The sequence below is a fragment of the Ornithodoros turicata genome, chromosome 5, assembly GCF_037126465.1.
Source record: "Ornithodoros turicata isolate Travis chromosome 5, ASM3712646v1, whole genome shotgun sequence".
Taxonomy (NCBI): domain Eukaryota; kingdom Metazoa; phylum Arthropoda; class Arachnida; order Ixodida; family Argasidae; genus Ornithodoros; species Ornithodoros turicata.
The window spans coordinates 32,517,066-32,542,741 of record NC_088205.1 but is presented as its reverse complement, the minus strand read 5'-3'; the positions used below and the strand labels follow the sequence as shown (position 1 = coordinate 32,542,741).

Sequence of the window (25,676 nt, the reverse complement as noted above, 5' to 3'; positions counted from 1 at the left end):
CTTAATGGCGTCGTGTACGATTGAAGCAAGACCTGCTGATCCGCCCGGTGATTGTAATGCTCGCAATCCGGTTTTTGAATCACTGTAAACAACCCATGATTTGGGGTCTTCATGTGCTTCTATAAATTGCATCGCCATGATCATCCCATGGAGCTCTGCGGCCGTGAACGAAGTGCGATGAGACAATCGTGCGCAGCCCTCAATACAGAGCTGAGGGATGACATATGCACACGTGGATCCTGACTCATTTGTAGACGCATCCGTGAAAATGCACACTCTGTCCCTTTGACTGTGCATTACCTGAAGAGTTTGCTGACGCACATCACTTGACGGCACGAACTTTCTTCCCGCGAGACCCGAGGCTGTAGCAAAGTCCAGGGAGGGCTGGAGGGCAATGGCAAAGGTTTATGCCGGGGGACATAAGTGCGCCACGGCATAACAGCTTGATGGAACCTCGAAAAACTTCGTGTCGAAATAGCTCTTGGGAGCGGGTGCCGGCGAAATGTCGTTGTTAGTCGAACGTAATGGCGAAGCGATTCTACCATCCGCAGCACAGGAAGTGGGGGCTGTCTCGCATCGGCTACAACAGCCGCATTGGACGCTGCTCTGGGAACTCCAAGGCAGATCTTGATGCGCTTTGCCAACGCACGTTCTAGAATAATTTCCGACGACGGCGCTAGATCATGACGAACTGGGAGGTGGAACGTGAGGGGAGACCGTACCAACGCAGTATGTAGGGTAAGCATTGATGTACATGATGATCCCCATCGACAACCTGCCAAAAATCGGAGGATATTGGTACGAGCATGCAACTTGGTCTTGAGGCTTAGGACTTCAGGTCTCCATGAGAGCGAACGATCCACGATGACTCCAAGGAACCGGTGATGCGTAACTCGTGACATAGCATGTCCATTTACCTCCAGCTGTAACCTCGGCAACCGTTTCCGCGTGAACGGAAGGAAGACTGTCTTTACCGGAGAGACGTTCATCCCCCGCTCTGTGAGGAACCTCATCACCAGGCCAAGTGAGCCCTGCAGCCGGGTCTGCAGTGCCGGCCATTGCTTCCCTGAAGTCCAAAGGCAGATATCATCCGCATAGAAACTGATTTTTACTCCCCGTGGCAGCAACTGTGGCAGAAACGAGAGTACTACATTGAAGAGCAACGGGCTAAGAACACTACCTTGAGGCACTCCCGTTTCCTGTGCGTGATAGTGGCTGTCCCCGTTACCTGTGCGCATGGACACCTTGCGATCCTGCAGATATGCCGCAATCCAACGAAATGAACGACCAGTTAAACCCAACTTATAGAACGAGTGTAGCACATGCACGTGTATGACAAAGTCATAGGCACTCTTAATATCAAGGAAAACGGCGGCCGTTAGGCGTCCGTTAGCCCGTTCTTCTTCAATACTTGTAACTAGGTCGAGTATGCAGTCCATTGCGCAGCGGGACTTCCGGAACCCTGCCATGCAGTCCGGAAGGAACCTGTTTAACTCCAGGTACCATTCGACTCTGTTGAGAATTAAACGCTCCATTATCTTGCACAGGCAGCTTGTCAGACTGACCGGGCGGAAGGAACCCAACTCTCGTGGAGACTTGCCTGGTTTTAAGACTGGAATGATCTGCGACGTCTTCCAGGATTCGGGCAGGACACCTTCACGCCAGCTCTTGTTGATCAATTCTAACAGCAATTTCAACGCCAGAGGGCCAAAGCTCGCAATCGTCTTGTAGGTAATCCCATCCGGGCCCGGTGCAGAGCGTTTCCCACACGGACGGATTCCTGCTTCCAACTCCCATAGCGTAAAGTCTGTGTCCACTGGACCATTGCTGCTTCCATGAACTGCAGCACTTAACTCTTGACGTGCCTTGACCACTGATCCCACGCAGACATTGCTACACGATGCGGCAGATGGGCTGAGAACTAACTGACAGAACTAGATCCGCTAGAGATCGTTCATGCAATCCGCTGTGCAGGGCGAGAGCCTGAAAAGGGTTCACTTGGGTAACAGGGGTGCCCAGACTCTTGGCAATCTGCCAAATCCGTGTAGCCGGTGTGGAGGGAGTTAGTGACGCACATAAGCTCCTCCACGATTGACGAGCCAGCCGCGCTAGGTGACGTCGGATGATCCCACGAAGTCTGCAGGCTTCTTTGTAGTGGACGTACTCCCCTCTTCTGCGGAACATTCTTTCTGCTCGCCGACGGATGGAGCGAAGTCTCTCGAATTCAATGTCCACAGCACTATATCGCGAAGGTGCAGTGATTGACTTCGTGACATGGTCTTTGCATTTGGCTATTGTAGTGCTGAGCTCGTCAAATGAGGTGACCCTGTGCACCTTTGCCTCCATCCCATTTTTGAACTGACACCAATCAGTAACGTTAACCTAGCGCGCTAGCATTTGTCCCTTAGGGAGAGAAATTTGCACAGGGACATGGTCACTTCCCATAGCATCATAGCTCACCATCCAGGATATTGGACGAGGAAAACTGCGCGAGCATAATGAAATGTACAAACAGCTGGTATATGTCGGAGACGAAAGATACACGTCAAAACCGTTCGAGCTTCTTCTTCTTCTTCCTTCTTCTGGGTGGTGCTCTCACATTTTCCTTTGCAATATCAGCATAACTGGGGTTGACGATGTTGCACTCCGCATGTTCGCTTGAGCTAGACCGCGTGTCTGCCTGTCATACCCATTAGCGGATGTCCTGACGTCATGGGCGCAAGTGTCGGCGTTCCTGAGCGGCTTGCAGGCCTTATTGGACTTCACCCGGACAGGACAGGTCTGGGCAGGCGATTGCGATTGCTCCGCCGCTGACTGCGGACTGGGACGCGACGTAGGTAAAGCCATATGAGCACGGCGTGTATGGCCATCTGAATGCAACTTGTCAACAGTGCACAAGACTTCAGCCTGATACGAACGTGTAGCGAGCGTCTTCTTGGGACAGAGAAGCGGCATGAGCACCACCGCAGTTTGCACATTTGGGCTGCCTCCGAGCAGTGCATTCAGATAACCGGTGCAGACCAACACAAATCCTGCACCCGTTTTTGATCCGCTGCAAGTGCGCGATAGTTTCCCAAATTTTTGACGGTTAAAGCACTGAATAGGGCCTTCAACATATTCTGAGACGGTAGAGCTCTTAAAGGGACTGTAAAGTGAAAAATAACGCTTTTTTTAACACTTTTTAACACAACAATTTTTGCCCACTATCGTGCACATCATTGCTCGATAACACACAGAAAGCATTACCTCTCAATTCGGCATATTTTTTACGTATAAATATTTTGAAGATTGCCGGAGCATGGACGCTGCTGCCAACGAAAGGCAAGAAAGAGCAACCTGGGTTTCGGGTCCAGGGCTCCCAGGGATTGGTCAACCCGTACCACGTGAGAGTTAGTTTTGTAGAGAACAAAGTTGACGCACATTTACGTTACAGCTAAACGTCATTTTAAAAATGACGTTCACTTCTATAGTTTCGACATTAATAAAGCATTCAGCTACTTTGCCGCTACGAGCTGCTATCCGCCGCGTCGTCTGCATGGCCGTCTGTGTTATCGCGTTTATTGCTTAAGCCGTGGGTGGTCATTTTGGTCGCGCGAAGCAGGAAGTGAAAGTCTGTGACTTGTCTGTCGCTGCTGTGTCACGTATTCGAAATACCTATGCCTGGTGTACGCTGTGATGTCCAGGTATACAAAAGTTGTTCATCTTCGACGACTGGCATTTTCTACCACGAGATTCCACAGGAGAGTGTGCGAAAACGAATGTGGTTCGAAGCATCGGCTATTTGATACGCAGTCCTGTCGTGTGTTCTGAGCTCATTTTGCTGCCGATGACTACGAAAATGCCGCAGCAGGCGAATTACGAAAACGTCCGAAGCAAACTGCCGTTCAGTAGCCAGTTATTCGGGTTCACTGAGGTGACGAGCTCAACACAACGTCTCAGGTATGTACAGGTGTCACACATGTATAAATTATAATATAGTGATGACGTATTCCATTTAACTTATGTTATCCTACTTGTCCCGTACTGAACATTGCCAACATGAACAAATTTAATTTTAGGGACCTTCCAGTGTTCAGGTGGAGCCAGACTGCTTCGTAGCATGTAGAGATCTCATCATTTGAACATCTTTTGAAAATTTCTCTTTAGAAATAGTTTTAAAACTGTTTCAAGTCGACTGTAATGATTTCATAGACTTCTGCATAGAAGTCACTGTATCGGATAACGCTAATGCTGCCGGCACATTGTCCACATCGACGGACACTGTTTGTGAAATACGCAGTAAAATGACTATTGTCTAGATCTGCACCCCAAGAATTGAGAACCAGAAATATTTTGTAATCATAAACTTCCCTATTTTGCAGGAAACAACAACTGTACTCGAGCTCGACCATGCAGACTGCAGCACTGTCTCTACGACCACTACGAAATCTGCGTGTAAGAATAAATGTATAGGGGATTAATGCTCAACATGCTCTGCATTCCTCATTATTCTTTGTGTGTGTGATCAAGTTGTGATCAAAACTCAAGTTGACATGACAGAAATAGCTGAAAGCAGGTATGCAAAGTTCATAGGTGGAAGCACTAGATTGGTTACGTGTTGTAGACCTTGTGACATTTTTGGAATCTTTGGACAAGTGTAGAACGTTAGTATGACGTCAACAGTAGGAGAAGAAACCGATGAGAACTACTAGCTCCTTTGAAGGGTACAGGAAAAGTTCCTGTTGAGGTATAGTTATGACTAAGGAACGCCAATTAATTTTCTAGAGATGCATCCTCTACGCCTCAATGCACAGTGAAACAGCGAAAGGTCATTGTCTTTGAAACCCCACTACTGGAATTGTTCAAAGTGTGTCGCAGCTACAGTGAGCCATGCAAGGTTACCACATCATATTGGTCCTAAATTTGGAGAGTTCCCCTATTTCGTACACAACAGTTATTTGTCTTTTTTGCTCGCCCGATCCTACCTTCTCAGATATTAATGTGGTTCTCCATGCATTGCATGGGAACTGCCTTTTTCTACTCATGCTTTCCGTTTCTTGTTCTGTTGAATAAATCTTCAATTGTGAGTTTGCTGTCTACTGTGTTTGTCCATCATCTATGTTGATGTGCTACACCGTCCTTGTCAACATGCCAAATCTTTTTGTTGCCACAGATAATAACTTCAAAGAGTTTTCCTCTGCACCCTGCAACGAGTGAAAAGTGTCGGGTAGTCCTACTTCTGGACGAAGACTACACGATGTGGTAACATCCACATACCTAAATTTTTAGTTGACGGAGATTTGCTGTTTTTGTACAACCTTCATTGTACATTTCTTTTGTCACAATTAGCGCACTTGAAGAAAGGTTCTCAGATGACAGGTCATTGTTGTATCTGTGTGCTGCATTATTATTCCTGTACTCTTTTCATCAACAGAGAATACAAAAGCACACAAATGGTAAAATATAACTTGCTTGTTAAATTCAAATTCCTTCAAAAATTCCTTTTTTTTTTCTTGCGTATTTATCTTACTTACTTGATCTATTTATTGTATATATTTTTCATGTGTATTTAATCCTGGGTGGCCCCTCCTCTAGCTCTGCTACGGGACCCCCGTTGCTGTCATTGTACCTCGTATTTGTAATAAACAAACAAACAAACAAACAAAAAAATGGGAAAGACAAAACTGTTTATACTTCTCTTGTTATTTTGTTTCAGGTTTTACAACTCTATCAAGTACGTCAAAACATCAGAGGCCGGAAAGTCCTACTCTGTCGCCTAAATCCCGGGACAATAAAAAAGAAAAATATAGTTTGAGTCGTGACAAAATTTTACTTCTTCTCTTATATTATATTTCAATTAAATGTGACGATGCATCTGTTGTGCACACTGAAGCCAGTTTGAATTTGCAGGTCTGTCAAAATTACTTTAAAAAATTACATCTACACAAGTACACAGATAACTTGTGCAATAAATTATTTAGTCACTTTTGAGTACTATTGCCCACACCAATTCTGCATGGTTAACTCTGAACCGAGATCAAGGGTTGCTAATACTTGAAGTCAGCCCTCAAGTCTTTCTTTACAAATGTTGGTTGGTGACATGATAATGAATCAGTTACAAGTACTCCTTTTAACAAAACAGAGTTAATTGAGTGTTAAATCCCAATCTCGGTTCAAACATTAACATTTGGAAACCTGGTCAATAACAAGTATATAAAATGAACACAGTTCAGCTGAACTACACTGATGAAAATTATCTTATTTGCTCCTCATATATCCAAGACATCAGTATAATCTACAAATACAGATATGCCCCAGGTTACTTAACCGTCCTGCAGGATCCTGTCATTTTTGTAAATTGAACTGCGCAGTAATAAGACGGCGTTTTGCGAAAGGATCTTGCACGATCGACTCTGACAGTCTGTCCGATTAATTACGCGGGGCTTGGAGCACTTATACCTTTCTTTCTTTCTTTTTCATTTTTTTTTTTTTTGTTTGACTGCTCCTCGAATGCGTATACTCCGCTTCACTGACACATAGTTGCGTGTCAGCTCTGACTAGTATCACTGGTCTTAGTTTCCAGTTTACGGTTTGTTATTCTCCAAACTGGCTTCTTGGGCATAATTATTATACTTCACCCTGTTAACAGCCAAGTAAAGACAGTGGTGGCAAACTACGTGCTTTTTCCTGTTTTGACAAGAACGATATCATTTCTGTGCCAATTTTGTGGCATACGGGTTTTTGTGCGATTTTGGATGTGCAGGGATATGAGTGCAGCATAGATGTCGTTTTTTAAGTTCAGTTATGCAGCCAGGCCGACATCCTTTCGAAGAGAGTATGTAACCACAAGATGACGAATTAACTAAAATTCATTAATGAACTTTTTAATTAAGGTACTTCCGCCAAAAGCGAAATAGCAGAATGGAAGTAAATTCTCGTTCAAAGTCGATGTATCTTTTAAAAATCCTGAAATGAGTGCGTGCCGTCCATAGCCGAATTTTGCTATGCAAGTGAGCCGAAACCAAAACCGCGCGCCCCCGGAGCGCATGACCAGGCGCCGGCTCTAAAGCGAAACGCACCGCTCCGAAAACATTGTCGCTACTGGCGCAGCTGCTCTAAATATCCCTAATAAACCTCTACCCGACAAACGTCATCATGACGTTGGTAGACAGACCGAAACCAAAACAGATCGGAAGGGGAGAGCTGGGTTCCACGAATGGGCAATTGTTCGCTGCCGCCTATTGAAAGAAAAGTCGGAGCGAAGGTCGCGTCCCTTTCAGAGACCATCGTAATCCCCTCAAGACCGTGGCTTTCGGGCGCGACCTTGCTCGCCACTAGCTTTGCACGTAGTTCAACTCTACCAAAATCGTGGCGCTCTCGGACATTATGACGTCATTTGTTTACAAACAGGTAGAGGTTTATTGGCTGCGTAATATATGTGTAAATATTTGGATGCTCATTGGTCTCTGAGAGCTGTCGCCAGTCTCCCTTCGCGCTGATTGGGCGAGAGTCATTTGATAGAGGAGCGAGGATCCGGACGGTCGGTCGAACGGAGGAGAACGAAAAACAAGAAAACGACAGAGGAGACATGTCCAACCCACTGATCTCGATTGAAAAAAGGCTGGATCGCGGATAGGGAGCGCGGGAGTGTGGGAACCGGCCGCCATCTTACTATACCCAAAGCAGTTGCCGCAGCGATCATGGTTCTTCATGGCGATCATGGTCAGCTTCTTGCAATTACGGTCGTACCAACCGTACCGGAAAGGATACAGGGCCTAAATCTCTACAGGTGAGTCATTCTTTATCAAGGAATAAATAGGCGTCCATTCTATACATTTATTTGAGACTTATCAAGTGTTTATTTTGCCCAAAACCAGCACCGGATGCAAGTTGTTTGATCGCTCTTCCGAGGTACAATCGAACACACTTGCATTTTACCCAGCGGCAAATACAGTTTGAGTGCATAATATGCTAGAGAGAACATGTTACACTACACTGGTAGTGTAATTGTCATCAGTATATGTGCACGCACTCGAGCGCTTTTCTTCATGCATTGCTAGCACGGTACACGGTGTTCTCTACCGAAGCAAGTGCACAGTCACTTCTTTGAATCACCTTCGCGCACAAGTTCAGCGTTACGTCGTAATGAGACCAAGATAGTCACCCTTTTTCATGTATTGGTATTGTTTGGTGCCTTGGTTTGATTTGTGACAAAGAATCCTACGTAACGGTGGTGTGGTGTGACTTGGATACCGCCTTTGTGTCTGAGCTATGTTGTCAGCTTGTTGTGATAATAATAATTTGTAGCGTGTCGTGTTATTTGTAGCAGTTTTTAAGGCAAAAGTGGTATCAATACAGGTTTCCTCATGGGGGCTACCCACACTGTCAGCCAAAATGGTGCTAAAAAGGGATAAACGGGGTGCAAAGGAGGGTCTTGTCACGTCGTTTCGACCAGTGCTGCGGATTTGAATCCACGGTTTTGATTTAAATCAGGATTTAAATCCACCGGAGGGCTGGCGGATTTGATTTGCGATTTGATTTGCGCAAAAAAAAAAAAAAATATCGGCAGGATTTGGATTTGGACTGAATCGCATTTTCCACTAATGATTTGGATTTGGATCCAATCCCATATTCCAGATATGACTTGGATTTGGATTCAATCGCATTTTCCACGAATGATTTCAATTTGGATTGAATCGCCCATTTTTCAGCGCATTTGCGCGTGGATTTCGCCAAGCTCCCTCACAAGATGCATGGATTTGAAATTGAACGAAGCGCCGTTTCGCATTCTACGCAAATTGATGTGACCTTGTCTGAAATCTGCACCCGCACTAGCGGCGTCCTCTCTCCAGAGCGACAGGAGTAGCCGTTTTGTTCCAATCACTTCCCCTCAACGCACCGAGGGAACACCAGGTGCAGTTCTTTGAACACAATTAACGTTATTCTGTCGATTGGACGGCACCTTTCCCGTGGACCTCTAGCTGAGTCTTCAAGCACGACCCGTTTCAAGCTTGCCAAATATCATGTCGCGAAATTCTTGGTCTTCGCCATCATATTGAACGCATATAGATACACGCATTCACGTCAAAACAAAGTAAAAACGAACAATAAATATATCACATCCTATCATCTCGCGATTTCGGGAAGGCAAGCCTTTCCTACTCCCACGGACAATCATGGCAAGATGTGCCACTCTTCCTCGCATACCTCTTTTTTTTTTCTTTGATTACAACAGTCTGTACTGCGCGAGGAAAATTTTTACAAAGCCCCGAAACGTCAGCATTAAAATAGACCCATGGGCTACATGTTTAGTATAAGTATTCGTAACATGTCCCACGATTTATTAACGATCCATTTAATTGTGACCCCCAGGGTATAGTAACCAACGACCTGTGGTCTTTTGAGTACTGATGGTAGAAATCGACGCAGGCGTGTGTTTTTGGGCGTAGCTGAGCCTAGGCCCGCGATAAGAATTCCTTCACTCAGGTGTTCGCCCGGTGCTAAATGACGAGGAGGTTCCTGACCCAAAATCCGCTTTTGTGAAGGTGTACCATACCTACCAACTCCACACTGTCCGTGCCCCGTGAAGCCCGAGTCAACACCAACACGATACGTGATGATGGAGATGGGGGTTGTGCACCGCCCCTCCCGGAGTGAGCCAGTCATCTACGATTCAATACACTTTTATCAGTATCACTTTTTCTATTTTGGTGTAACACAAATATTTAAGGGCACTTAACGAGTTACGTGTTGGCAATGCAACAGAAAGTGCGGCTGATTTTCGATAAAGTTTTAATATTTTCTTTCTGGATGCCTTCAACTCAACTCCGATCATTCATTCACTACATGTATTTTCGTTGAGCTTCTCTTTGCGCCCCTCTTCCACTGGCACTGCGCAATTCCGCGCGGCGGAGTGGCCAGCTGTCGGCTACGCGCCGGCGAGAAGAGCTGTCTGAGCCAACGGGGAATTAAATGACGGAGGACGAGTCTTTTTTCGTGAGGAGGAACCTAATGCTATCACACTGACGCAGCTCTGGGCTCGGGCAATGCTCGGGACCGCCTAGCTCTGGGGGAAGTACTCATGCCCTCCAAAACGCATCCGGTGTTAGCTTCCAGCTAATCGTACGGCGGCTGGTCGCGTGTGAAATACAACATCCACATTCAACGATCCCAACGATCCGAAATGGCTGCGCGTGTTCAACCTTTAAGAGGGAGCACGCTCGGCATGCCCGGTGCCCGCACGGGCCGTGCGACCGCTAGAGGTGACAAAGTGAGGTCGCCTTCTGTCCACTCTTGGGTAGTTCCATTTTAAATCGACAAGGGTGGGAAATTGACAATTTTTAATTTCCATGAAAAAAATATATGTTAGATAGCATCTCGATTGATGACAAATGCAACAATTTCGAGCTCCATCCGATGAACCGTTTCCGATATGGAGAGGCGGAAGGTTGCGGCGGCAAATGTTGGTTCGAATTTTTTCCCAACTTTGACCTCATAGCAACGCGCTTCTTGTTTTACCACATCCTTCAAATTTGGCTGATAAAGACTATGGGTTCAAGACAGCACGCGGAAAAAGTCCCGTGACTCCTACTTTAAGGGGGCGCCACGAAAAAATTTCCGAACACAGCACTTCCGGCAAAAAATATACGATTTCGAACTTTTATTGTTCATGAGCGGGTACACGCATGCCCTTGAAGGTAGATTCATTAGAACCGCTAACTCATTCTCTATCGAATGGTATAGATACCATTTATATAGCTCCTGTGGTAGGGCGAGCAGACGGCTGTAGAAGCAACTCGCCAAATTGCTCCCCCCAATAGCCCCACCCCCCCCAAAACGTCAGTTTATACATTTTATTTCCCTCTCCCCCACTACGCGCTCCCACAAAGAAACCGCCCCGCCCCCCTCCACCCAAACCGAGCGTCTGGATCCGCCCCTGACACAGGCTGATACGTGGTGACTGATAGTCTGGTACACGCCGAGCAGGCATAACCGAAAATGGCTTTCTAAACTCAAAAATTTGAATCCTAAAATATGAATAAAATTTTGGCCAGCGGATTGATAGATTGGCCCTTCATATCCTCGTCAATCAGACGAAATTTATTGCTTTTTGTGCCACGTCACGCTGTTATTTAAGCGTTGTTTAGTGAATACGTGCAGTATTAGTAATTTGTAGACACGGTTATAGGTCTAATAATGCTACTGCACGAATTTTGGCTCCCGGATCTGTCAAAAGATTCGATAAATCCGGATTTAAAAGCGGATTTGATTTAGGTCCGGTAAAACAAATCCGGATTTAAAATGATTTGATTTAACGTGTCAAAATTAAATCCGGACTTGATTTGGATTTGATTTACTACCTTCAGAAAAAATGCGGATTTGATTTAAATCCGATTTGAGCGGCCAAATCCGCAACACTGGTTTAGACCATAAGGGCTATATTAATACCTTTCAAATGGTATAAATAAGTGTCATGTTGCAACGATATACCTTGCGCGCTGTCAGTAGGTATAAAAGCAGTATTATGTTCCACGTTAATACCTTCAGGGTTATTTTTTTATACCTCTGCATTCCGCGAGACCTCGTCGCCAACCTGCTCCGCCAGGGAGGTATACTGCATTTTAATGGTATAACTTGTTTGTGATTCCCTAAGATGGCCGCTTGCGCTGTTCTGTAGCTTTGCGTCAATACCACACAAGAATACTATGATTTAGTGATGTGCTTCAGTGACGCCATGTGGCGGATGCAAGTTATAAGTGGAATATATCATGCGTCTTCGGGCATTAGCGGCTATATTCACAAATTTGAGTTGGTTTGCCATCTGCGCCGTTTTAATACAAAATGCGACAGTGTTGTCGTAGAAGTGTTGCTGTGAACTACGATGTCCAAACACTATGAGATGTTGTTGGAATTTTCCTACATAAAACGAGATATTTATTTCCAGTGCACTATAAGATGTATGTCCTTTTAGCGAATGAAAGTCACATATTAGTGGCCGTTATGCTTATGCTTGCGAATTCACTGTTATTCCTGTATTTATACGCGCGTCGTCTTCTGCAATGTGAAGCTGTATAGTTAAAGCTCCTCTTAGATGACACAGCAATAATAACGCTAGAAATGTCATTAAAAAACGTTCGAATTGTGCGTTGCATGGCAAACAACATATGTATCGCTTTAAATTAGCATTCGGAACATTCCCTCTTTAAGCCTAACTACGATTTATTTTCGCAGCGTTTATTTGCGGCGCGGATTTTTCACGGGTGTATTTTTAAGACTGGATTTTTGAATGTTTCGGCGTAAACCCCTTCGCAGTTTCACAGACACAGAATAAATGTTCTAAGTGCATTAGTTGACACAGTATGCATGGGATGTGTAGAATGACAGAGAAACCCAGGCAGCACAGTTATGTCGGGTGAGCATCGGTCCAGTGTCGGGAAATATCGCATGAAATATTGGGTGAATATCCGTTGCCGATATCGGACCAGCACGGTTTTTGCAACATCGGCTAATATCGGCGCAATATTGGCAACCAATATTGCTCTAATATCGGCGTGGTGTCTGCAGGATATCACACCAATATCGTTTTCCGATATTGGCCCAGCTACGGCCCGTGTTATTATCACTTTTTTTTCGTCCCACGTGACGATTTGCTTTCGCATCAAACTTTTTGTGAACACAGTTAAAAAACAGGTATATCATAACACATTTTTATTTTTCAAGGTACAGGTAAACAAATACGTATTTCTTCAGAACATTTCATCCTCACGGTGTCGGGGGAAGGTCCTCTCGAAAGTCCCCTTGCCCTTCAAGACGTTTGGCTCGTCCTCCATCACGATCACTTGCACCAGCAAGGTGCTTTCCCAACTTGCTGTTAATGTTGGCTTCAGTTTCGTGTTTAAATCTGTCTTTGATGCCATCTGGAAATTGTAAGTATGAATAATGTAAATCCAACAATTCACTTGATTGCTGGACAGCACGCCGCCCTCCGCGACCGACGTTAAATACGGGGTGCCGCGTGGTGAGCTTTCATCGCACGTTAAGGAACCCTAAGGTGGGCAAAAGCAATCCACAGACCGACCGCTGTGGCGTCGCTCATGATCTCAGTTGTCTCGCGACGTAAACCCCCAATTATTACTTGCTGGACAAGACTTCCTTCCATGAATATATATTATATTACAGATGGTGTATAATATATATATATATATATATATTTACTATATTTATATTATAATTATTGTCATTTCATTCTCAAATATATTACTTATTTTTCTACTTTACTGTTATATTAAATCATTCATATATCTAAAAAAATAATAAATAAGATTGTCCAGCTGATTGACTATCAATGCCTACTGCGTGCTGAAAATTTCTACTCATCTCGAAAATGCAAGCTTTAACAGAACACATTTTTCATGTGCATCTCGTTTAGTGCTCTACACCCACATCGAACTCTTAAGGCACCTTGTTTGAGGCAGCAACAGCACAGACGGTATACAAATGAAAACACACCTGCTGCAGATTAACAAAACATTAAATCAGCTATTATACAGCCACAGATGTGAAGCTCATCAAATGCTTTTTTCTTCGGCTTTCCTTTTAAGCTGTATTCGGTCACGATATGGTTCGCCAGAAGACGTCACCACGTTAGCTTTACAGTATCCTTGACAATCTCCCCACCTATTGTTGCGATGAAGGAGACCTTCAAAGTGCAGTTACCAGCATGTTTATACGTTGCTCAGTGTAAGGACAAGAGACATGCTTACAAACTGATGTCGGTAGTGTGGGTCAAGCAGACGAGCTTCAAGTTCTGCTAAATCATCCTGAGACTGAAGCGGCAGAGACGGAAGCACAAAGGACTGGCTCTCAATAGCTGATGTTGCTTTCACTGTTGCCTCAATGTTAAGTATGATGTCCCTGAGATTTCTGAAGTCTTCTTTGAGCTCCACAAGAGCTTTGTATACCTTCCGCATGTGTCCTGAAGGTGGAAGCAGAAATGGTAATGAAAAAATGCAAGAGGTGACAGGTAACAACGTATTCTAATTAGGAAGCACTTAGCTCTGCTTATATGTATTTTTATAGTTTTATATTGAATTCCTTGAGGCATCAAGAAATCGCAATTGCTTTATGAACTTGGTTCCTAATGAGAACAAAGAGAAAAAATGTGTGTACCATGTCTATCATCAGGTGCAGGCTCAGCTGTTTTCTGGACAGCTCTTGGCAATGTCGTTGGCGGCAATGGCAATGAAAGCAGGGGCCCAGAGATGCGAGTATGACCGCGTGGCTATGCAAGCCAAGTGCTGAAGGACATTGACTTTCCACAGCGGGCTGGGACCTAAAAGCACACAGTAATCTGTACAAGTCACCTACCAAAACACGTATTGCGCTTACAATGACACAGTCGCCTGATCTGTACTACCAGAAAGTGGTGAGCCTTGGGCGGGGCTTGCTGAATCTGAGTCTGACAGCTCAGATTCTAAGGCAGATGTTTCGAGCGATTTGACTACTTTGTTTTGTGCTTCGGTGTACGAATCTATGAATTGTTTAAACAAAAGATTATGATTGAATACAATGCTGTTAAGATTTGAATTACCTGCGTAGCCTAGCACTCTGACCGCAAAAAGCCTCCATGGCCCTGGTGGAACATTTCTTTGTACCATCTCCTCTCGCCTCTTGTCGGTAACTTTGGTTGGCCACCTGCACCGTCTGTGACCTTCTTCAAGCCACGAACATGGAACTGCGCTCGTAGTCTTTTCACCTAAAAATTCAACGACAGCTAGCCACTGTCCTGGCAGGGGTAACATTTCCTGCAAAATAGGGACAGGCATGTTACTGGTAGTTATATATTAAGACTTACATTTTGAACTAGTAGTTGAGTACCTACTCTATAAAACAGCCTAGGTTGGTCGAAATGGAATAGAGAATACGCCAGCGATAAGAAAGAAGGTAAACACCTGGTAGTAAGTGATTCCACGTGGTTCATTTCAGTTCTTCAACCCTAAAACAATCAAGGCGAAATCTTCATCAGGTAAAAACATTTCAACAAACAACCCTCGCCTTCAATGACGGACGCTATGTACAATTGCGCTTTGCGTCACCGTACACCCTTTCGGAAGAAAGGATGTATTCGATCCTTCACTAAATACGCACTTGACGAGCACTTTCAAAGGTAAATGAACGGCAATAAATGGTAAAACGAGTCGTGGGCTGCATTAGACGCTACGCCATTTCGCCGTTATGCACAACCATATGGACGACTGTCATATCCCGCTCAACAGCGTGATATGTGGCACTTACTAAACATGAACTGTGCAAAGAAAATAGGAACTTTGTGACCCACCTGGTAATTTCGCTGTGTAAAAGCACAATCAGTGGAGTGCAGCTGTAGCTTCCACAGTTTCGCCACGAAAACCACCGCCCCCCTTGACCACGTGATCATCAGTAACGAATCACGACAAAGTAGCCGGAAAACGGCGCCAAAAAGCGCGCGCTGGCTGATTGAACTGCGCATGTGCGCAGCGTGCCCTCGCCACACCCTCTCACTCGAATTATCTCCCCCCCCCCACCCCCTGTTCCGAGCGCTTCGCCAGGCCATCTGCTAATATCATCGGGAAGCAGAAAATGAAAATCCAGAAGACGAAGGAATTCACATGTACAAATTTATTGACACGGTAAACATATAAACAAGAAGCAACATTTGAATGCAAGTAAATCTACACGATTATTACAGAATACTGCAGAATAAAGAATAAATAGTGCCGAGCAACAGAAAGCATGACTATCATATTATACAATCCTTAAGGAAATCTATTCGGTTTGGAGAAAGTAGATATTATTATACACATATATAGCACGTGATGAGTCGCAGAAGCCATCCGCTTCATCCCAGCACAACTGTCGAATTTTCTGGTGACAGGGGACAATGCTCGCGGATCGCAGGGCCACGAACAGCTGTCGGTGTCTGAATGAAAAAAAAAAGGAACCTGTTAACGATATGGTAAACCCGAGCACAGGCAACGTTAATTGGCTGAATACGCTCTGTAAGACATGCTATCGTTACGCGCCTAATGTCGACTATTGACAAAATTCGAGGAGCCCTGCGTACGCGATGCACGCTGTTTTCCTTTTCATGCACACCAGTGTATTAAACATCAGACACATTCAAATAGCGGAACAAAACGCAACAAGTAACGCCACGCAGAATCATCAACCAGACCATGACTGATAACCGGCAGAAAGTGATGTACTACGGGACAAGGCGTACCTCTATGCACACAGTTAGGCGACAGTATTAAAAGTCTGATCACTGACATGCATCATACGTTTGTCTGCTTACCTTTCATTCAGGCGTTCGTCCATGGCTCGAACATCTTCGAAATCCACGAAACGAAATCACCGTCTGCTCACATACGTAGACGCCAGCTACACAACGGTCAGACAGGTCGGCGCCTCGGAGAAACGAACACGGGCGAATCCACCGGTTAAATGAGCCTCAGCCAATCATGATCGAGAAAGGTCACGTGGGGGACCGGAGCCAATGGAAAGTAAATAGCCGGAATTTGGCGGGAAATGCCAGCGGCGACACTATTGTCGCGGCGGCGAAACCCGCTTACTGTGCCTCCGCTGGCACAATCGTCACACCTGTCACACCTTGCGTTTACCCGCTCTTCCTTCTGAAATGTCAACGACGCAGCGCAGGCGGAAGAGTTCTGCTCATGCGCAGCAGAAGCCGGTCATACGCAGTAGGCTAGCCGCGCGCAGATGGCCTGAATGCAAGAAGAAGGAGGTGGGCGCATTCTTTCTCTGTTCATCTGTCGTCTTCTCTTTCGAACGGCGCATGATCGCCTAATATCGGGCAATATACCCGGTTCTTTGCCGTCCGCTCCCAATATTTTCCCGACATTGTGTGCTCCCTGGGAAATAATACTATAAGTAATTTACAGCCTTCAAAAAGACTTCAGGCTTCCACACATGTTCGTACTGCAAAATTCCTACTGCTGGAACATGATTTTACGACACACATAAAATTGTCATCATAAGTCAAACTTTACCGATAGCAACAAAAGACGAAAATCAGGAATCATTCAAAATTGCAAAATTCCACTAACAACCACTGGTCAGCATTGTTTCCCAAAACTCAAGGTCTTCCCATGCAGGACAGACAGGCATATGGGCACCGTGCACTAGCTGGAGGACGCTGCGTTCGCTTGATCGACAGCGCCACCCGTGGCGATTTCGCGCGTAGCGGTCTGGTACTGACGCCGCATCGGCGCCTTCGCGTATGTAGCTTTGGTGCTTACGGGTGGTTTCCCGAATTTTATATGTTGGCTTTTGGGGCTTTTATATGCGGGCTTTGTCGGCTATGGGGCTCTGGCTATAGTGGCCTCACTATACTTTGGCCTCATTAACCCGTGAGACTATACTTGTGTGGAAGTGGTTTGTAGAAAGGGCATCTGCTCCGCAATACGAAACACATAAAATGTATGCGAGGGGGAAGCTTTTTGCACGTGGAACATTACGTGTCTATGCACAATGTGTGCATAGACACTTGTGTAGCGCAGACAAGCGTGTAGTATTTGTGGCCTGTATCTACGTGAAGTGCATATTTATCAGGAAGGGACTACCAATTGTTGACTGCACATCAGAGACTAGCTACGTCCAGTACCTGCGCTATAAGGACGGAAATCGCTGAAGAATTCATATGAATAATACAGTCAAAAACAAACTGGAATATACATTATGAAGCTAGCGAAAAAAAAAAAAAGAAACGTTTTCGTTTCTTTCTCATGCATAATCCGTTAACGTGATGATGCACTGTGAGGATAAGTTTCTTAGTCAACTTGTTCCCAATCTTGCATCGCTCAAGCCAGGGGATGCCCTTTCAGCCCTTTGTGCCTGCTTTGGACGGACGGTCATAGTTATAAAAATCAATCAGTCAATCACGATTGTTTCAGGATATAAATAAGGCGTGTTTTTTTTTTTTTTGAAACCGGATATGTAATGATAATAATAACGTTTTATTAGTGCTAATGAACGGCCACAGCGGCCTTAGTATAGGTGTACATCAGACACATTGTCGCAAATTCATCTGTCGCAAAAACAGAAAAACACGACATAAACTATGCTACAAAAAATAAAAGAAAAATCGACAAGAGTTAAGAAGAAACAGACAATTGCTGTTCGACAAACGCGTGATTGCTTTTGTGTGTGTGCGCGCGTGTGTGGACGAATAGGAAGCGGCAAAGAACCACTTGTAAACCGAGATCGCAAGATTTGGCAACGATAATAAGATCATAGGGTCAGAATGCACCTACTTAAAATGATGACGGGTTGCGAAACACAGCTCGGGGAAAACAGAGAATTCCCATATTCCCCTTTGTTCGCATGCAAGTTGTATATTGAAGGAAGGTCCAAAAGCCAGTCTTCGCCGACACGCCGCAAAATTAGGGTCCGAGTAAAAGAGATAAATACTGTACGACATATAGCAGACATTATTTTTGCCAAGCTCCACTATGTTCATTGATCATTCAGTGGTGTATTTCGCAACTTTTTCACGCCAGCTGCTGTGCTATAAGTCCGCATCGTGATGCTCAACTGGTCACCGACAAATAAATGTAGGGAATGAGTTCTAAGTTAGAAACAACAGATTGAGCAGGAAGTTGGATGGATTGCTGTGAAAGCGCTCTCTCAAATATGTGACCGGCGGGACGAAACAGCGAGAAGGACGAAATTTTATTTTCGCACGCATTTCGGACGCATTTTATCTTTTTTCTATGCAGGCAGCTTCAAATTAATCGCTCTTTTCGAACGGCGAAACTAGCACAGCACAGCTAGGCGCTGCTGGCTGGTATCAGGGCATTACGCCGCGTTTCCCCTCGAGGAGCCGCTGCCGTCGACAGAAAACTCTAGCGCACGGTGCCCATACACTTAAGAGGTGATACCAGCTCCAAAGGCCTCATGTATTTTCGATGGAGCAAGTTTCGTCCTTAATCTCGGTTAATATTCGACGGATTTTCACCCGGTTTGTTTTGTACGATAGCTTGTCCAATGATGCATTTGAGCTTCATTACCGATTTTTGATTTTCGCTCTTCACATTTTTCTAGGCGTTGCGAAAGCACGGGAAAAGTTGAATGCAACTTTGAAGCGCTCTTGTTAAAAACTAAGAAGAAAAATGAAAAATCCGTATTGAAGCTCGTATGCAGAATTCTTTCCAGAGTATTTTGATACCATACTCATTGAAATCCGCTCCCCCGTTATCGAGATTAAGGGCAAAACGCAGAGGTACCTAGAGCCGTGGGAGATGGTCCCGTCTTCCCCCTGCATGGTAGCGCCATGCCGTGGATTAGAAGGGAGAAGTACCACTCCGCGTAAGGAAGCCCCCGTATTCCAAACCCCTATCCTTCCTTCTCGTGGTGTGAGTCAGAAGGGATCAGAAGCCCATTGTAGGAGGCCCCATTTCGTCCAAACGTTTATTTCGTCCAAGTGCTCACAACGTCCAAATATTTAATTCGTCCGAAAAAAATCGGACGTACTGAACACTTGGACGAAATGAACAGGCGAGGAGAAACTTGCCCAGCGCGTCCAATACCCTTACCGTCCAATAGCCCGTTTCGTCCAAATGGGGGAATTCCCAAAGGCTCTGCTCCTTTCGGCAGGCGACTGCCTGGCTGCAGTCATGAAAGCACTGGCCATTTTGACGGTTACGCCCCATTTCGTCCAAACGTTTATTTCGTCCAAGTGCTCACAACGTCCAAATATTTAATTCGTCCGAAAAAAATCGGACGTACTGAACGCTTGGACGAAATGAACAGGCGAGGAGAAACTTGTCCAGCGCGTCCAATACCCGTACCGTCCAATAGCCCGTTTCGTCCAAATGGAGGAATTCCCAAAGGCTCTGCTCCTTTCGTCAGGCGACTGCCTGGCTGCATTCATGAAAGCACAGGCCATTTTGACACTGGGTGAATGGCAGGTGACTGTATTCATGAAAGCAAATGGATTATCGATCAAACGGGGAATCACAGAAAACACAAACCCGTTCACAGGACCGCTGACCTACAGTGACCGTCCAGTTAACGATGTGTTGTTTTCTATAACTGTGTTCTCGCTACGTACCGCGTTTCCCAATGTCAGTGATCTTTCTTGGAAACATCTAGGGATCTGAAAGGAAACTTGCGGCCCTTTGCCTTTACGTAGACTACTTCGAGCGGCAGTGGCTTACCAACGTTCATCTCTGGAATTAGTTTGCGGTTGAGGACGATCTCCGCACAAACAATCACGCCGAAGGGTGGCATAATTCGCTGCGCATGAAATTCAAGAGCCAACCCCACATGACGTTTTGGAAGTTCCTCGTCGAATTTGAGTCAACCGTACACAATGTAAGCACAACCAGGTAAGCAACAAATTCGCATAATCAGGGAATACCATCATGATAATTAATAGAATATAGCATATATTCTTCCTCGCTTGCTCTCTTTGTATTCATGCCTCTTACCGCCATTTGCACGTACGCATTCGGCTGCTGTTGAACGGGGCTTCGCCAAGCAGGAGACGATACAAGAGGCTCGCTCTTCCTTCTCATGGGCGTACGGAAAATACAGCTCAGGGGAAATGATGCCGGGAAACGAAGCACCCTTCACAGACGTAACAGAGCAGTTTGCTCATGTCATCAAGGCATACCTGCAGCGCATGTCCCACTTGCTGGGCATGCTAACTAATAAGTTAGTTGTTCAAATGAAAAAAAGAAAAAAAGAACAACTAAACAGAGCAGGCTGAGCATTTGTTTCTCGTTTTACTCGGTGTATAACATCTTTCAGTGGGAATGTTTAAATCTTACCTTCAACTAATAAGTCTGTTGTTGGAATGAAAAAAAAAAAAAGAAAGAAAAATAAATAAACAGAGCAGGCTGAGCATTTGTTTTTCGTTTTACTTGATGTATGGCATGGCATCTTTCGGTGTGAATGTTTAAATCCTACCTTCAATCGTAAACGAAGCAATTGTTCACTCGCATTCGGAGATACCCCTCCCTTTTCGGACGAAACAAGCGTTTGGACGGTACGGTTATTTGGACGGGTTGATCAAGTTCCCCCCCCCCTTTGGTTCAGTTCGTCCAATGCCCACTATGTCCAATTTTTTTCGGACGTGCTGAGTACTTGGACGTTGTGAATACTTGGACGAAATAAACATTTGGACGAATCGGGGTGCTACCCATTTTGACACTGGGTGAATGGCAGGTGACTGTATTCATGAAAGCAAATGGATTATCGATCAAACGGGGAATCACAGAAAACACAAACCCGTTCACAGGACCGCTGACCTACAGTGACCGTCCAGTTAACGATGTGTTGTTTTCTATAACTGTGTTCTCGTTACGTACCGCGTTTCCCAATGTCAGTGATCTTTCTTGGAAACATTTAGGGATCTGAAAGGAAGCTTGCGGCCCTTTGCCTTTACGTAGACTACTTCGAGCGGCAGTGGCTTACCAACGTTCATCTCTGGAATTAGTTTGCGGATGAGGACGATCTCCGCGCAAACAATCACGCCGAAGGGTGGCATAATTCGCTGCGCATGAAATTCAAGAGCCAACCCCACATGACGTTTTCGAAGTTCCTCGTCGAATTTGAGTCAACCGTACACAATGTAAGCACAACCAGGTAAGCAACGAATTCGCATAATCAGGGAACACCATCATGATAATTAATAGAATATAGCATATATACTTCCTCGCTTGCTCTCTTTGTATTCATGCCTCTTACCGCCATTTGCAGGTACGCATTCGGCTGCTGTTGAACAGGGCTTCGCCAAGCAGGAGACGATACAAGAGGCTCGCTCTTCCTTCTCATGGGCGTACGGAAAATACAGCTCAGGGGAAATGATGCTGGGAAACGAAGCACCCTTCACAGACGTAACAGAGCAGTTCGCTCATGTCATCAAGGCATACCTGCAGCGCATGTCCCGCTTGCTGGGCCATGCTAACTAATAAGTCAGTTGTTCAAATGAAAAAAAGAAAAAAAGAACAACTAAACAGAGCAGGCTGAGCATTTGTTTCTCGTTTTACTTGGTGTATGGCATGGCATCTTTCGGTGTGAATGTTTAAATCCTACCTTCAATCGTAAACGAAGCAATTGTTCACTCGCATTCGGAGATCCCCCTCCCTTTTCGGACGAAACAAGCGTTTGGACGGTACGGTTATTTGGACGGGTTGGGCAAGTTTCCCCCCCCCCCCTTTGGTTCAGTTTGTCCAATGCCCACTATGTCCAATTTTTTTCGGACGTGCTGAGTACTTGGACGTTGTGAATACTTGGACGAAATAAACATTTGGACGAATCGGGGTGCTACCCCACTTGGCGCCTTCAAAGCGGGTTAACTGATGGCCAATGTTGATAACACCGGCCCTTGGTAGGCTTTCGAAAGTGAAAACGGGTAGCAGCCTTTTGGTCGGGGACGTCTCCATCAACGAAGGAAACGAAAAGGAGCTCACATGTTATATTAAGAATATCGCTGTTGGTAAGACAAAATAAAGCAGATCAAAAACTGAAAACACAAAAGGTTATTTAGAGATTCCCGTTAAGATTCCAATAATCCGTGCGTTGTCAGGAATACTTAAGGATGTCAGGATAATACACGCGTTCAATAAAAACGGATAGATGCATGACATGTCACACTGCCTCATAACAGAGATTCATGTCCACTTTTATCGAATGATTTCTTGTTATCTCTCGATGGGAAGCTATATGCGAACGTTTCACGAGTATTTATACAAATTAGAAGCGTATGTGTATGGCTCAAGAAGAAAGTTTCGATGAAGGCTAAAGCATAAAAAGTTCAAGATCAAGCTAGAACGGCAACAGAAGGTGGTTTTGTGACAAATTTACAAGTAGTGTCACGTCAGGAAACGTATGACATGACTCTATAAGAAACAAAAAAAGAAGGACAAGGAACAACGAAGCGAAAGTCAACGTGGACGAAAGGCGGAGCATAAAGAATGTAGCAACCTGAAGCTTATTCAAGTTTGTGTGAAGTCACGTAATTTCCTAGTTTTGCGAACAAATTCCTCTTCTGCCAACGAAATCGTTTTATTGCCCCACTCGTGAATAAAAATAAAAAAAGGGGAAAAAAAGGACACACAATATATGCTTTTGTATTTCGTTGTTCCTTCCTGGCGTCTATCGCCATATTCAAATCTGCCGCCGGTGTTAAATTGTATGTTTTTCTGCTCCATTGCCGTTCAGGTTAGCGGTTATGTTCACGAACCCTGAGCATAATAAATAATAAACTTTACTTCGGTGTGTCTTCTATGCCTTTGTGCAAATTCAAACACAAAGAATGTTTCTCCTTTTCGACGTAGGAGAACGCTGGAATACACAGACAGTGTGCACATGATGTCACACGAGAGGATTTCTTTTCTGTGGGGTCTTTTAGTGCACACTGCTTCTCGCCTATTCTAATTGAAGTGTGCGTGAAGAATAAAAAAAATCGATCAAACGACCGCTGCCGTTTCGATCAAACGACGTTCGACAAAATGTCCCGCGTTCGATCAAGCGACCTTCCACCAAACGGCGTCCAATCAAATGTCCCGGAACCTGAAAACACTACAGATGATTTTCTATCGACGCACCTTTTGTTTTTGCCGCTGCTAAATTATCGAAATAAATGAGGTACTCTCTCTAAATGGCGGGATTAAGCTTTAGATCTTTTCACCAAACACTTTTCGAACGAACGCGTCGATCAAGCGTCTTTCGATTCGACCAAGTGGCGTTTGATCAAACGTCTTCAATCAAACAGCGTTCGACCGAATGCCATTCGACCAAATTGGCGGACCACGCGCTCGCAGTGTTAGCCACCACGTGCCGATTTCGGGAACCGAAAAAAATGTCCCCGGAAGAAATGTCCCCGGAAAAAATGTTCCTGAAAGAAATGTTCCTGGAAGAAATGTCCCCTGGAAAAAATGTCCCCCGGAAAAAAATGTCCCCCGGAAAAAATGTCCCCTCGAGAAACATCCACTTTTGGTACGCGTGGAATTTTTGCGAAATCCCCGGTTGCGATATTGCAAGTCTTGAAGTCCTCGGGCTAAAAATAAATACTAAAATTCCTAACCACTTAGTAAGTGTTTTTACGTGGAAAGCTCGACCTACTCTCACTTACGATTTCTCTCGAATACACTGCAATCAATTGTCACGTTCGTTGACACAACGTGCACACTTGGCTGGGATATTCATATTTTGTTTCTTTCTTCGTATACTAAGAAGTATATCCTGCCTGAGGTCGTACTGACAGATGTGCAATCAGAACGCCGGGATTTTGAGACTAGATTTTAGGCCTGATGACACAGCTATCCTTTCAGGTTTGAGGGAATTAACGTCTCCCTAGTATTTTTCTTCATCAGTATCAACATCAACATAAGAGCGGGACGTACTTTTTTCTGTACCAGCTCGCGTGGAGGATGATCGCCTTTCACGTCGAGACTGGGAGGTGACACGGGTTCGAATCCTGTCACCAGGTGTGCTCTCTGAGGTTTTCCCTGGGTTTTCCGTCGGACATTTCCGGGGACATTTCTTCCTGGACCCGCCGATTTCTGATTGTCGCTAAAATGTAGTTCCTAAAGGTCTTCTTTCATGGGGTAGACGCTCGGAGACCATCGCATGCAAAACTCATAAGTTAATTTTTATTGGCGAGAGTACGCAAATGAACGTTAAACAGCGTATCTTGTAGCCGGTGCATCACTAATAGCAACCCAAAAGAAATTATTTCGTCGGCATGAACCGTTTTCGAGTCGTCCAGCCGGAAGATTTTAGTGGGGAGCACGGTGTAAGTCAAAAGCAGCAAGACGATACACAAGTCGAGCAGAGTGCATAGGTGGGGAGTAACGCGTTACAAAGTAGTGCGTTACTGTTAACGCGTTACATTCGAGTAGTGAAATATGGTAACGCATTACATTTGGGAGAAAAGTAATGAGTAACGTAACGTCATTACATTTTTAACAACTAACGCGTAACGGCGTTATGCGTTACTGCGTGGTCGGGAACTTGAAAGCTTGAGCGAGGACCGTGCCTGCAGAATCCGGGAAAATCCCCGATTTTTTCTATTCATCTTCAACAATGACAAGAAGGTCACATCGACACCCACGAAGAACGCAAAAGAAGGGTTGTTGACCTACCTTGTTGAGGTGTCACCTTTGTTTACCACCTCTGTTTTTCACTCCCTCTGGTATTTTTCAGACGAATGGGGCAAAAGCGGCAGAAAAATAGCCTCTACCCTCTGAACAAGCCAAGGAATTGGCTGTTTGGATTTGTACTGTATGAGATAAAAGGTCACCGTCTCTATCAACCTTGACAAGGAGCACTCACTGGTCAGTAGGCGTCCTCTCAGCCCAACGGGCGAAGCTCACCGATGAAAATTTTGAACATCAACTACTTCTGCGTTGCAATAAATCGTACATGTAAGTTGTGTTCATGCGTGACCCTTGTTTGTGCCCAACATTGCTTGTATTGATTTGCGGAATGCACTTATGTGACTCAACCAAAAATGGTACATATTATTAGGACAACTGGTGAAGTAATGCAAAAGTAACGGCATTACTTATCAGAAGTAACGGCGTTAGTAACGCGTTACCTACTACCGCAACAGTAACGAATAACGTAACGCGTTACTTTTCGAAAAAGTAGTGAGTAACGGTAGTGCACTACAAAATAAAAGTAACTTC

General features: G+C 45.0%; 2 protein-coding genes and 1 long non-coding RNA gene across 7 annotated transcripts in view; all 3 read right to left on the bottom strand.

The window, feature by feature from the left end:
* LOC135394316 (tyrosine-protein kinase Fyn-like) overlaps positions 1-25,676 on the bottom strand; it is a 204,460-nt gene that overhangs the window by 101,834 nt on the left and 76,950 nt on the right. The gene's annotated exons all lie outside the window — the stretch shown is intronic.
* On the bottom strand, positions 12,679-15,498 carry LOC135394318 (uncharacterized). Of its 2 annotated transcripts, XR_010422832.1 has the most exons (6): positions 14,861-15,498; positions 14,570-14,783; positions 14,368-14,509; positions 14,149-14,311; positions 13,743-13,954; positions 12,679-12,896 (listed from the first exon to the last, which is right to left on the bottom strand). XR_010422832.1 is itself a non-coding variant. In XM_064625011.1 (5 exons), the coding sequence occupies exons 1-5, from the start codon at positions 14,957-14,959 to the stop codon at positions 13,862-13,864; spliced, it is 711 nt and encodes a 236-aa protein (XP_064481081.1). In that variant the 5' UTR covers positions 14,960-15,498; the 3' UTR covers positions 13,253-13,861. The 2 variants fall into 2 exon arrangements, 1 of the variants encoding a protein (XP_064481081.1); XM_064625011.1 differs by lacking the exon at positions 12,679-12,896 and having other exon boundaries at positions 13,253-13,954.
* Positions 15,622-17,770, bottom strand: LOC135394323 (uncharacterized). The gene is made up of 2 exons (XR_010422838.1): positions 16,313-17,770; positions 15,622-15,937 (listed from the first exon to the last, which is right to left on the bottom strand). It is a non-coding gene; the product is annotated as an uncharacterized LOC135394323 (long non-coding RNA).